This window comes from Pelophylax lessonae (genome assembly GCF_965119305.1).
Source record: "Pelophylax lessonae genome assembly, chromosome: 1".
Classification (NCBI taxonomy): Eukaryota; Metazoa; Chordata; class Amphibia; order Anura; family Ranidae; genus Pelophylax; species Pelophylax lessonae.
This window is the reverse complement of record NC_138768.1, coordinates 821,171,023-821,184,834: the sequence shown is the minus strand read 5'-3', so window position 1 is coordinate 821,184,834 and position 13,812 is coordinate 821,171,023. Positions and strand designations below refer to the sequence as shown.

Below are 13,812 nucleotides of genomic sequence, written 5' to 3'. Positions count from 1 at the left end.
CTCAGGGGCCGATTCCGATATATCGGGGAAAGTGCATATCGGCATTGCCGATAATCGGTCAATCCCTAATTTTAAATAATGACATATTTTTTATTTCACTTGAGTCCTAATACAACGAAATGCAACTATAAATATTACTGTATTTCTAGGTTCATGGTTTAAAGGATTTCTCTTTCTTTTTCCCATAGGCACCCTTACACAAAATATAACTCTAACCCAGTCTCCAGGTTCTCCAATTGCATTGGTTAACAAAGAAGTAGAGATAACATGTGTTGTGAAGGGAGCAACAACTGACAATCTACGAGTCTGCTGGTGCAGAGAGACATCCACAAAAGGACAAATACAGTTTCTTGTATGTATCACTTTTGGCCCAAAGGCAAGCATTTTGCCTGGCAACTTCAATCAAAAACGATTGGACATAAGGAAGAACTCGTTCCCAACCTCATCCATGATGAAGATAAAAGATCTTCAGTACTCAGACAGCGGAGCCTATTTCTGCATGGTGGACATGGGACAAAAGCTCACCTTTGGAAATGGAACATACCTGACAGTTGGTAGGTATAGTGATTTATAGATGGTCTTCAAAGCAAAATCTTTAAGTAGCTCCTAAAACTTGGCTTTTCTTTAAAAATAGTCAAGTCAAATAGAATAATAAAAAACCTCCACATTAGTATATGCATCCAAAATGAAAAATTTTAAAAATACTCAAAATGCTTTATTCCTTTTACTGCCACAGACGTACGTAGCACGTTGTTAGCTATAGGGGTTTTACACACAGTCTGTATAAATCTGACATCCAGCAGTTAGCTGTCAGTTGAAAGTGATCTGGCGACTGTGCCTGTGCCCCCTGCATACTCCCCTGCCATGTTTATTGAGCTCTGCATGTCCATTGGTGGACCTGGGCCTGGCATGGCAGGTGCTCCTGTATAGAGGGGAGGGAGATCAATGAACATCCATTCACTAATCTCCCCTTCCTGCCAATGAGCTGGAAGCAATGTGTAAAACACCACTTCCCGGTCCTGTGTCACTGCACTCCATTGGATTCACTGGAGGATAGGGGAAACTTAAGGGATCTTTTAGACCCCTGTTGTCTCATTAAAGAGAGCCTGTCACACTCAAAAAAAAAAAACGCTTCACATAGGAGGCTTTTATTGTTCCCTATATAATGAAAAAACGTTTAGTAAAAAAATTGCTAAAAAATGTGTAAAAAAATTTAAATTATACCCGGGAACAAAATTTTTTCCCTTCCACAAAAAATATTTGAGTCACCCCCACATGCAAGCACATTCACATGTAACTGCATGCCATGATTGTGCCTATGCAAAAAAAAAAGTTTATTGCGCTACATGTGTTACATATCTCTGCACATGCCAGAGTGAGATCAATAATTCTAGGCCCATTATTTATGGTTAACTGTAAACTGATAACCTGTAGGGCCTTTTAAAGTAATTTAAAAGTCTTAAAAAAAAAAAAAATAGCCAACATATTATACTTACCTGCTGTGCAGTTGGTTTTGCACAGAGCAGCCTGGATCCTCCTCTTCTCGGGTCCCCCTCTGGCGCTCCTGGCTCCTCCCTCCTGCCAATTGCACCCAGAGCAAGCAATTTGCTCTAGGGGCACCCAAGCAGGTTGGCTCTCGAGCCACGGCTCTGTGGGGCAGATTTACTACAGCTGGAGCACTCAGAATCTGGTGCAACTGTGCATGGTAGCCAATCAGCTTCTAAATTCAGCTTGTTCCATCAAGCTTTAACAATAAAACCTGGAAGCTGGTTTATATGCAGAGCTGCACCAGATTTTGCACTCTCCAGTTTTAGTAAATCTCCCCCTGTGTGTCCATTCACACACAGAACTACGGCTCGCACCACCCCCTCTCTCTCCTCCTTGGCTCATTGGCTGTGATTGACCCACTCCCGCTGCTTGGCTCAGTCAATGAGGACTGAGAATCCTCCGAGAGCCGAGGTTCTTGCGCACATCACTGGTTTGAGATGTGGCTCAGGTGAGTATTGGGGTGGGGGGGGGGCAGGGGGGCTGCTGCACACAGAAGGTTTTTTATCTTCATGCATAGAATGCATGAAAGTAAAAAATCTTGAGCTTTTACAACCACTTTAAAGCATCACTAATGGAAAACATAGGGTACTAATAGACATTTCACAGGCAAATAAAATTTTTTGGCTTGACATGTTGGGTATCTATTTACTCGCTGCAATCTTCTCTTTTATATTTTACAACAAAATTGGGTAATATATTGTGGTATTGCCCTAAAATTAACCACTTGTCGACTGCTCACATTGAGCATACTGCGGCAAAGTGGCTCGATTCCGTCCAGCGACGTAGACCTACCGGAGACGGAGGCTAGCTCCCGCTGTATTCAGACACAGCGGGAGTTGGGCCAGGGGAGGAGAGGCAGTGATCACCGCTGCTCTTCCCCGATCGTCGGTGATCGAGTGAGGAAATCCGCCCGCTTGTGTAAACAAATCGGGCTGATCTCCTATGTGACAGGCAGGGACAGATTACAGGATTCAGCATAGCTGAACCTGCGATCTGTCCCTGTGTCAAACAATCCCCTCCCCCCACACACGTCAGTAAGCACCAGGCATACATTTAACCCCTTGATCACCAATAAAGTTAACCCCTTCCCTGTTCCCTGCCAGTGTCATTATTACAGTAACAGTGCATATTTATAGCACTGATTACTGTAGTAATGTCACTGGTCCCCCCAAAAGTGTCAAAAATGTCAGTCAAGGGTCCGATCTGTCCACCGCAATGTCACAAAAAAAATCGCAGATCGCCGCCATTACTCGTTAAAAAAAAAGAAAACAATAAAAATGACATAAATTACATAAATCTTTCCCGTAGGTTGTAGCTGCGATAACTTTTGCGCAAACCAATCAAAATACGCTTATTGCGATTTTTTTTTTTTACCAAACATATGTAGCAGAAAAAAACTGACTTAAAATTTTAAAACATTTTGATTTTTACATTTTTTTTGGGGGGGAGGGGAATTTCATATAAAAAAATTTGAAAAATATTGTTATTTTTTCAAAAATGTCGCTCTTTTTTTGTTTATAGCGCAAAAAGTAAAAATTGCACAGGTAATCAAATACCACCAAAAGAAAGCTCTATTTGTGGTGAAAAAAGGGACATAAATGTAATTTGGGTACAGCAACGCACGACCACGCAATTGTCCGTTAAAATAATGCAGTGCCGAATCGCAAAATATGGCCTGGTCAGGAATGGGGTAAAATCTTCCGGTCTTAAAGCGGTTAAAAATACGCTCATTGAGAATTTTTTTGTCAAAGACATGTAGCTTAATACATTTTGGCCTAAATATATGACAAAAACTGAATATATTGGATATTCTTTAACTGTCAAAGTAGAAAATGACAATTTTTTGCAAAATTTTCGCTCTTTTTTTATTAATATCGCAAAAAATGAAAAGCGCAGAGGTGATCAAATACCACCAAAAGAAAGCTCTGTTTTGCCGCCGAGAGAGGGAGGAATCTGGTGACGTAGATCTACATCGCGAGACCCAGGGCTGCCACCTTGCTGCAGTAGCAGCAACGTGAGCTGTCCTAAAGTGGTTAATGACCAGGCCCTTTTTGTGCGTTTCGGCACTACTTTATTTTAACGGAAAATTGCATGTTTGTGCGACGCTGTTCCATAATAAAATTGATGTCATTTTTTCCCCCACAAATAGAGCTTTCTTTTGGTGGTATTTGATCACCTCTGCGATTTTTATTTTTTGTGCTATAAACAAAAAGAGTGACAATTATGAAAAAAAAAAAAAAAATTCACAATCTGCTATATAACAAATACATTTTAAAATCAAACTTTTTCATCCTTTTAGGCCAATTTGTTTTCTGCTACATATTTTTGGTAAAAAAAAAAAAAAAAAAATCACAATAAGCGTATTTTGATTCGTTTGTGCAAAAGTTATCGGGTCTACAGACTAGGGGAAAGATTTATGTCTTTTTTTTTTTTTTTTTACTAGTAATGGCGGCGATCTGCGATTTTTAGCAGGACTTCGACATTGCGGCGGACAGATTGGACCCCTAACTGACATTTTTGACACATTTGGGGGGACCAGTGACATTACTACAGTAATCAGTGCTAAAAATATGCACTGTTACTGTAATAATGACACTGGCAGGGAAGGGGTTAACACTGTGGTGATCAAAGGGGTTAAGTGTGAGCCTAGGGGAGTGATTCTAACTGTATGGGGGATGGACTTGTGAAATGACCATAGAGACCTGTGATCCTATATAGAAGGATCCCAGGCTCTCTGTGATCATTTCAGAGAGAAGATCGGTCTGCTGTGTTCACAATAGCTGACCATTCCTCTCTCTCAGCGGGGAGAGATTGTGGGTGCCCGCTAGCCCCGTGGATTGGCATCCCGGCTGCCTAGTGGGAGAGGTTGCCCCCCAGCACCACGCACGTGACTGACGTAGAGCTGCGTCGGTTCGCGCAGGAGAGCCAGCCTGTCGCAGTAAACTGCGGCGGGCAGTCAGCAACCGGTTAAAGTGTACTTAAAGCGGAGTTCCACCCTGGGAAAGCTTTTTTTAATAAAAATACCCCTGGGACAGTCAGGGCTAGTGCATTCCACAATGGATAGCCTCTGAACTGTCCCGGGTCGCACTTACCTTTTAGAAGAAATACTTACCTTGAAAAAGTATTGTCCAGCGCTGCCATCTCAGGTGTGGGCAGCTTGTAGCCAGCGCGATCCTCTTCTGTGTCCTCTTCCGTCTTCTTCGGTCCCACGATGCACTGCACCGGCCCTGCCGTCACTTCCGGTGCCGCAGCGTCATCCCTTCACAGCTTCTGGCCATGCCCAGAAGCTGTTTAGCAAGGTATGACAGCGCCTGCACCGGAACTGACGTTGGGACCGGTGCAGGCGCATTGATTCCTGGGAGCGATGACGTTCCGCTCCCAGGAATCATTGCAAGCCAGGAAATGACGAATTGCCGTGGCCGTCGAGGGGAAGAAGAGGAACTAAGGTGAGTATATTATCTTCTAAACAAGGTAAGTAAAAAAAAAAAAAATTGCGATTATCCATTTGTTTTTCAGGTGACCCGGAGCGAGAAGATGGAGGTAAGTTTAATTTTAGGGTGGAACTCCACTTTAAAGGAGTTGTAAAGGCAGAAGGCTTTTTATCTTAATACATTCTATGCATTTTAATAAAAAAAGCCTTCTGTGTGCAGCAGCCCCCCTTAGCTCCCCTAATACTTACCTGATATCCCTCTAGCTCCAGCGATGTTGTAGAAATGTCACAGTAGTCCAGGACTCCCCTCCTCATTGGCTGAGACAGCTGCGCGACACCATTGGCTCCTGCTGCTGTCAAAGTCAGTCAACCAATGGGAATAGAAAGGGGGCAGGACCGGGCCGCAGCTCTGTTTTAGAATGGACACAGGGAGCTGTGACTCAGCTCGGTGTGCCCTCCATAGCAAGCCACTTACTGTGGGGGCACCCAACAGGAGGGAGGGGCCAGGAGAGCCGAAGAGAGACCCGAGAAGAGGAGGATCCAGGCCATTCTGTACAAATCCAATGCAACAGAGCAGGTAAGTATGACATGTTTGTTATTTTTTATTTAAAAAATAAAAACGAGTCTTTTCAATCACTTTAAACCCAGCCTAACAGTCCTTAGATGTGGTGTCTGCAATAGTTTTCTTTTTTTTTTTTTTTTCGACTACCTACATGTAGACCTACGTCGCCAGTTTCCACCTATTAACAGAAAGTTAGTAGTTCAAAAGATCTCTAGCAAGAACAACAGGTAATTTTTGCACTTATCAAACAGATATAACTAAACACTTTCAATGGCATGTTTAAAGGACTAGAAGGGACCACATAGGGGAATTATTTTTTTCTAATTCAAAGGCACTGAAATCAACTAAAGCTGAATGTTATCTCTGGTCACACAGATTTTTTGGATATCTTATCTTATTTCAAATGCAATTTTCTTTCTTTCAGTTGAGGCTCTGCCTACTACTGCCCCACCAACAAGACCAAAACCTAAATGCGGATGCGATAAAACGAAAATTTCAAAGAAGTCACTACCAGGTATGTTATAGAAACTAGACCTTTTTCATATTATTTTAACAATCTGACATTATTGCACTTTTATTGGGCTGTTTCAGCACTTTGACATTATTTTGGAAGCTTTTGTTGGGGGGTATTTTTTTTTTTACAAACCGTCAAAAGCTGGCAGTGCACTTAATTCTGAAGTGTGGATAAAAATACGTGGGGTTCTGTCTAATCTATTATTACTCCAAAGGTCTCATCATATTAACTACCTTTTCACCATATTGATCACTATATTATTGATTTCACTACTTATTTATTGGAAATTATTTTACCACACTATTTATTATTTATAACTACCATACCTTAGATACACTTCTTTATTCAAGTAATTGGTTTTAAACCTTCCACTTTAGCCAGTGACTGGGAATCTGTCACAGGCATAAACATTTGCACATGCTATGTTTGCACTATATACTACGCACTAAGCACTTTTTTCCTCTATTTTCACCCGCATCTTTGCACATGCGTTAGGTAGCGCCGTTTCCAACTTCTCACCCCCACACTATATTTCAGCCCCTAAGTTTCTTAGGGGTCGGTTGGTGGCTGCAACCTAATTAACTTCACAAAGCCTGGTAGTTCTTATGCATAGAGCTGGGTTCCACCCTCTCCTTTACCTCCCCGTCTACTGCCTTCCTCAACTGGCCCCAGCAGCAGAGGAAGAGGAGGATGCAGCATCTCTCTGCCAGGAAAGCAGGCACATATAGAAAACCGATAGAAACCGGTCGACGTGCACTGCAGACAGTCGGACAGAAGCCGGCAGTTTGGCTGGCTTCTGTAAATGGGGCAGCACTGTCAGTTTTTTCAGTTCACGAATAGTGTGTACTAGGCTTAAGTGACAGCTGGTCTTCACCAGAGTTCCTGATGGTGGGGTCCAGGTGGTCAGGAAACCCTTGCGGTTCTAGTTTTATTACCTGCAAGTTGTCATCAGTTTGCAGCCTTCAAGGATGTCTCACCAAGGGGTTGCTGGAAAAAAACAACTACGGTGTGGTGACTGTACATAATTACATAGTTACATAGTTAGTCAGGTTGAAAAAAGACACAAGTTCATCTGGTTCAACCAAGAAAAAAAAAAGAAAACAGTATTAAAAACCCAACCATACAATCCCATATACACAATCCTATACCCACAGTTGATCAAGAGGAAGGTGAAAAAACCCCAGCAAAGCATGATCCAATTTGCTACAGCAGGGGAAAAAAAATCCTTCCTGATCCCCCGAGAGGCAATCAGGTATTCCCTGGATCAACTTTACCTAAAAAATGTTTAGTACCCACTTATATGAAGTACACTCAGTAAAGAATCCAGGCCTTTTTTAAAGAAATCTAGTGAGCTGGCCACAGAACCACCTCTGGAGGGAGTCTATTCCACATTTTCACAGCTCTTACGGTGAAGAAACCTTTCCATATTTGGAGACGAAATCTGTTATTGTCTAGACGTAAAGAGTGCCCCCTCTGTCCTCTGTGTTGACCTTAAAGTGAATAACTCAACACCAAGTTCACTATATGGACCCCTTATGTATTTATACATGTTGATCATATCCCCCCTTAATCTCCTCTTCTCAAGAGAGAATAAATTCAGTTCCTCTAATCTTTTCTCATAGCTGAGCTCCTCCATGCCTCTTATCAGTTTGGTTGCCCTTCTCTGCACTTTCTCTAGTTCCCCAATATCCTTTTTCAAATACTGGTGCAAAAACTGAACTGCATATTCTAGATGAGGTTTTAATAATGATTTGTACAGGGGCAAAATGATATCTTGCTCTCTGGAGTCCATGCCTCTGTTAATACAAGACTTTGCTTGCGTTGGAAACCGCAGCTTGGCATTGCTTGGCCCACCAGAATGCAGCCCACATGCACAACGTACATAAAATGCTAGGCAGAAGAGTAGTCAGGTCTGGGCAGAGATCATGGGCAAGCGACAGGCAAGAGAGTAGTCATGTCCAGGAAGAGGTCCAGGCATGGGCAGGCAGCAGACAAGAGAGTTGCCATGTCCAGGAAGAGGTCCAGGGATGGGCAGGCAGCAGACAAGAGAGTAGTCATGTCAAATCAGGTCATCAACAAGTAAGGGAATCAAAAGTATAATAGCTCTTTTACCAGCTTACAATGTATTTTAACAATATGCCTGGCAAATGTATAAATACATAGACATTGCTGAATACCTTCTTTCTTTACTTTTAACTGTATATAAATAGTTTAGATAGATGAAATAGTAAATGGCCAAACTCATGCAAGTATAAAAACGAATGTAAAGGTCCTTTCACACGGTGAGCCGTCCGACGGGGTCCGTTCTGCTCAGTGGGGGATCGATCCGCCGATCTACGCTGAGCAGGTGGATGACAGCTCCATCTCCGCTCTGTGTGCTTTGAGGGAGCTGTCAGATCCCTGCTGTCCTCTATGGGGAGATCGGATAAGAATGGACCGCCTGTCCGTTCTCATCCGATCCCATCCGATCCAATCCGCCAGACTGATGGAAAATAGAGTTTCCATCCGTCCGGATTTCACGGACAGGATCGGAATCGGATAGCAGCGAGTGTCAGTGGACATGTCTCCGTTGACACCCGCTGCCCAATAGGGATGCATGGAGCATCCGATCAGGTCCGCCTGAAAAACTGACAGGCGGATTGGATCGGATCGCCCCTGTGAAAGGACCCTAATGTACTTTCCATTCAGGCTTGCATCTGGTGTCTAGATGTTTTTTTATAAAAGTGGTTTTGTCAGGTCAGGAAGTAGAAAGGATTTTTTTTTTTTTAACAGACAAAATATTGGTGATGTTACCTCAAATGTTCCCTTGGCTGTACAAAATTCAAGCAAGCAGATGGTGGAGTTGATATTTAATAAATTCAGTGAGGGTTGTATCTTGTAAGCTTTTGTTGGAATTGGTTGTATTGTTCCTAACAAGTTAAAATCAATGTGAAGCTTACAGCAAACTGTTAGAGAAAAAAAACTAAAGTATTTTTTTCATTTTTTGCATACATGAAAAAATTTGCATTTTTGGCCATGAAAATGTCTTAAAACCCCAAGAATGTTATTATATTTTCTGAAAGCAGAGGCCTTATAGAAAAAAATTATAGTAGTTGCCATTTTTTTATGTTGCATGATATTTGCACAACTGTTTATCAAATGCATATTTTCAGGAAAAAATATAATAAAATTAATTTTAGTGAAAAAAAACTCAACAACATACCCAACTTTTTTGTAAAATATAAAAGATGGCGTTGCATTGAGTAAATAAATACCAAACATGGCAAGTCTTAAAGTTGCATGCGCCCGAGATATTACAAAAGACAATAGTACCCAAAAATCTCCATAGGCAAAGCTTTAAAAGCCTTTACAGCTCATGAGCTTAGAGTTAAATGTGAGCTTTGGCACTACAATTATTGCAGGGATACTTTACATGTATGGTTACATACACGTGTGCACCCTGGGCTAATGTTTGCATTTGTGGGTGTGTGCAGGACAACGGGCGTTATAGTTATTTATTTTTTCTAATTAATGTTATTATAATTTTTTTATTTTACTTTTTTTTTTATTTGTGTTTAAATTTATTGCTATTACAAGGGATTAATAAACCCCCAAGTGATAGCATTGGGCATGTGACAGGATACTTTTATGGAGACATTGGGGTCTAATAGAAGAGATAAAAACTCTACAAGGCCTTTTGGCTTTTACCACCCAAGTACTACCTATGGGTTGCATTTTCTTTTGGAAGACTTTATTTGCCTATATTAGACCTTAAGTCTCCTAACCAGGGTTGAGGTTAGGGTTGCAAGCTACCATGGGTTCATGGCAAATCCCTGGGATTCAAAAAGTCCTTGAATCACAAATTTTTGCTTTAAAAAAATATGTAGTTTTATTATTAGAAATAAGGAGCAACCTAAAAAATCAATACATAGCCTTTGCCTGCTTTCAGCTGAGTCACAATAGACAATAATTTGAAGGAACGGATAATCCAGCCAAGTTGTTTTTTTTATTTTGACATTGGTACATGCCTCCTCATGACAGTTAGGCTTTAAGAATGATTTATTTGTTTGGAGCAAATTTTTAGATACATTTAATGGTAGGTCTGGGCGCCTGAGGTTCAGTTGGTTCCTGAGTTTTTTTTGGCATTGTCAGAGTTGTTCACATTTTTGGCATTACAGTATGTGATCCTTCAGAATCTGACAAAAATAATTTCTTTCTTGGAATTTTTTCCAGTGTAAGCAGATATTCAAATTTACAGCTAGCAGTTTAAAAAATAAAATAATATTTCAGATGAATAATAGGTGTGTTGATTTTTTTGAACTCTTTATTCCCAATGGTTACCATAATAGATACATTATTTATACCAAACTAGATAGGATCATTAGTAAAGAAGAGATTTCAATATCCATTGTCCGTTATACTGCGCTTTTTGTAATTTAATGGTTATATAATGTGTCTTTATTTTATTTATTTACTTTTTTGTTGCTCTTTTGCTACCTTTGTAAGGTGACCTTGGGTGTTCTGAAAGGCGCCTATAAATAAAATGTATTATTATTATTGATTTCTACAACACACTGAATATTTTTGTTATTTATATGCAGGTTTGTCTTGTAGTCCGGTCATCTGGGCCCCTGTGGCAGGATTTGCTGTCATCCTTATTATAGGACTATATTTCCTGGCATCCCATACATATCGTAAGTACACATTCATATATTTCTCTAATGCACAGGAAATATGATTATGAAATGACACCATAGCAAGTATGTAAACATTTAAATGTTCCAAAAATGTTATGATACAGGATTTTATTTTATTTCAAATAAGAGTTATGTAATTCAATCTCAACTTTTTTGTAAAAAAAAAAAAAAAGTCCAGTAATACCCAAGAGAAGAACTTTAAAATCTTCACCCATGGGTACAGATGCCCAGACATCCCTCATTCGTTTTATTTGTCTCTTCCAAACATATGTTGGTAATGTAAGGGCACTAATGGTATTATGACTCATACAGTGCATCTGGAAAGTATTCACAGCACCTCCCTTTTTCCACATTTTGTTATGTTACAGCCTTATTCCAAAATGGATTAAATTCATTTTTTCCTTAAAATTCTACAAACAATACTCCATAATGACAACCTGAAAGAAGATTGTTTGAAATCTTTGCAAATGTATTAAAAATAAAAAAGGAATACAATCCTATGTACATAAGTATTTACAACTCAATACTTTTTGAAGCACCTTTGGCACCATCTACAGCCTCACGTCTGTTTGAGCATGATGCTACAAGCTTGGCACACCTATTTTTGGGCAGTTTCCCCCAATTTTTCTCTGCAGGACATCTCAAGCTCTATCAAGTTGGATGGGGAGTGTCAGTGCACAGCCATTTTCCGATCTCTCCAGAGATGTTCAATTGGGTTCAAGTGTGGGCTCTGGCTGGGCCACTCAAGGACATTTACAGAGTTGTCCCATAGCCACTTCTTTGTTATCCCGGCTGTGTGCTTGGGGTCGTTGTCCTGTTGGAAGATGATCCATCGCCCCAGTCTGAGGTCCAGAGCGCTCTGGAGCAGTTTTTCATCAAGAATGTCTCTGTACATTGCTACATTCATCTTTCCCTCAATCCTGACTAGTCTCTCAGTCCCTGCCGCTGAAAAACATCCCCATAGCATGATGCTGCCACCACCATGCTTCACTGTAGGGATGGTATGTGAAGGCTGTGAATACTTATGTACATGTGATTTTTTATTTTTAATAAATTTGCAAACATTTCAAACAAACTTCTTTCATGTTGTCATTATGGGGTATTGTGTGTAGAATTGTAGAATTTTGAGGAAAATAATGAATGTAATCCTTTTTGTTATAAGGCTATAACATAACAAAATGTGGAAAAAGTGAAGCGCCATGAATTCTTTCCGGATGGCATTGTACATGGTGGCACGTCCCTACCTGTATGGTTTTTGGAAGGATATTTTGAATATTCAAAAAATATTTAGATATATTAAGTAAATCATGGGGGTGCCTTAGCACACACTGGGAGTGATGAAGATAATATACCAGGAGGTCACCAACCCAAGTAAATTGCGAAAAGTAAAAGAAAAACAAAGCGGTATTCTAAGGGTGGCCTGCTAGTATTTAATTGGTTGTCCAATTACACACACAAAAAAACATTATATATAAAAAAACATAACTTTATTGTACAAAAAAATCCTAAAAACATATAATTGGATCCACGTGTGAAACCCTACAAAAAATGGGACGAATTACTGTCCAGTGCAATGGTTCAATTACATGTTTTGTGGTAAAATGCCGCTTCTTCGGATTGCCAAATATGTTTGTAACAGTAAATTCAATGCAAAGTTCATATATCTAAAAAATAAAACATATATCAATATACATCATAAGCGTAGGCATTACATTATGCAACTCTTGAAAAAAAGAAGAACCACTATCTCCTAAGAAATTGCTGTTCAAAAAAAGTTATGTATTTTTATATATAAAGTGTTTTCGTGTGTGTAATTGGACAATCACTTAAATACAAGCAGGCCATATTTTGAATAGTTATTTCAGAGTGACTAGGACACCCTTTTCTCTATGACACTAGGTTCCTCAAAATCTACCAAAAAAGATGTCATGCAACATTTTCTAACAGCTTTTTTTTTTTTTTTTTTTTTTTTAATCCGCGGTGAGGCAAAAAATGAAAAAAAAAAACTGTAAGTGAACAAAAAACGTCCATGTGAACAGACACTAAAAAGTGCACTTAAGGGTGTGCTTTTAGTCCACCTCCCGAAGGGGTAGGACCTCTACCCTGATCCCCCGAGGCTCCTGACAGGGACAAAGGGTTTACATGATCCACCTAGCCAGAAGGCCTGGCAGACCCCGTTCTTCTAGGCAGCCGAAGCCGACCCCGAATACTTGGTCAAGGGGCTCTCCCGAAGAGAGACCCCCCCCCCAGAGGCAGGGAAGGAAAGGCACCTGAGGGCCACACATCCTCTGATGTCAGGGTAAGCCCAAGGACTCACACCCTTCATCCATGAGAAAAACACGCACACAAAATTGAAAGAGTGACAAACGTGGGAGAAAATAAATAGGAAATTTTAAAAAAGTGTCCATGCTGAATGTGCATTGGCCTAGGCCTTCTAACAGCTGCCATACTGGCAGAATGGCCAAACTGGCCTTATAAATGTAGAGTGCTTTCTAGCAGCAACGTATGATAGGATGGAGTCATTTTCCCTCACATTATCGTGTATATGATCATTTCTTTTTAATAAGCATCTGAAATATATAATTGTTTGTAATTCTCTTTTCTAGGTGTGTACAAGAGGACGCACATGTACTTCAGAAAGTAGTAAGTGTGTTTGTGTTTGTGGTAGCAACGTATCAGGAGATAGATGTGATAAACAGCGCCGTAACCACATCAGATCATACAACAGCGGCAGCACAAACATCTTATCACCACGATGCTGCTGCATGATTAAATCTACTCTTTGTATTCCGATAAGGAGAAATGCAGTGGGGTTCCCTTACTCAGCATGTTCATGTTTGTATGCGCTCAAAACTGGAATGGGTATAAATACATAATATTCAATAAATACACAAATATTCATTTATTATTAAAACTTTGCAGTCTTTACTGTTAGTTTCATTCAAATCGCTTGAGCTTGGCATATCAGCTTAAAGTGACTGCAAAAAATTGCCTCGTAAAGCAGCCCATTTAGTTTAAAATAGAAATGAAAGACGAAATAGATGTAAAAAAAAAAAAAAAATAACCATTTTTCCCCCTTTTT

General features: G+C 40.2%; 1 protein-coding gene across 1 annotated transcript in view; it reads left to right on the top strand.

Moving 5' to 3' along the window:
* The window catches only part of CD8B (CD8 subunit beta), a gene marked incomplete at its 3' end in the record, with an annotated part of 32,975 nt that extends 19,601 nt beyond the window's left edge, over window positions 1-13,374 (top strand). Inside the window, exons 2-5 of the mRNA XM_082271491.1 lie at window positions 189-554; window positions 5,965-6,054; window positions 10,635-10,727; window positions 13,337-13,374. Coding sequence (XP_082127617.1) covers window positions 189-554; window positions 5,965-6,054; window positions 10,635-10,727; window positions 13,337-13,374 — 587 coding nt within the window. The remainder of the gene's footprint in view (window positions 1-188; window positions 555-5,964; window positions 6,055-10,634; window positions 10,728-13,336) is intronic.
* Window positions 13,375-13,812: the final 438 nt, after the last annotated feature.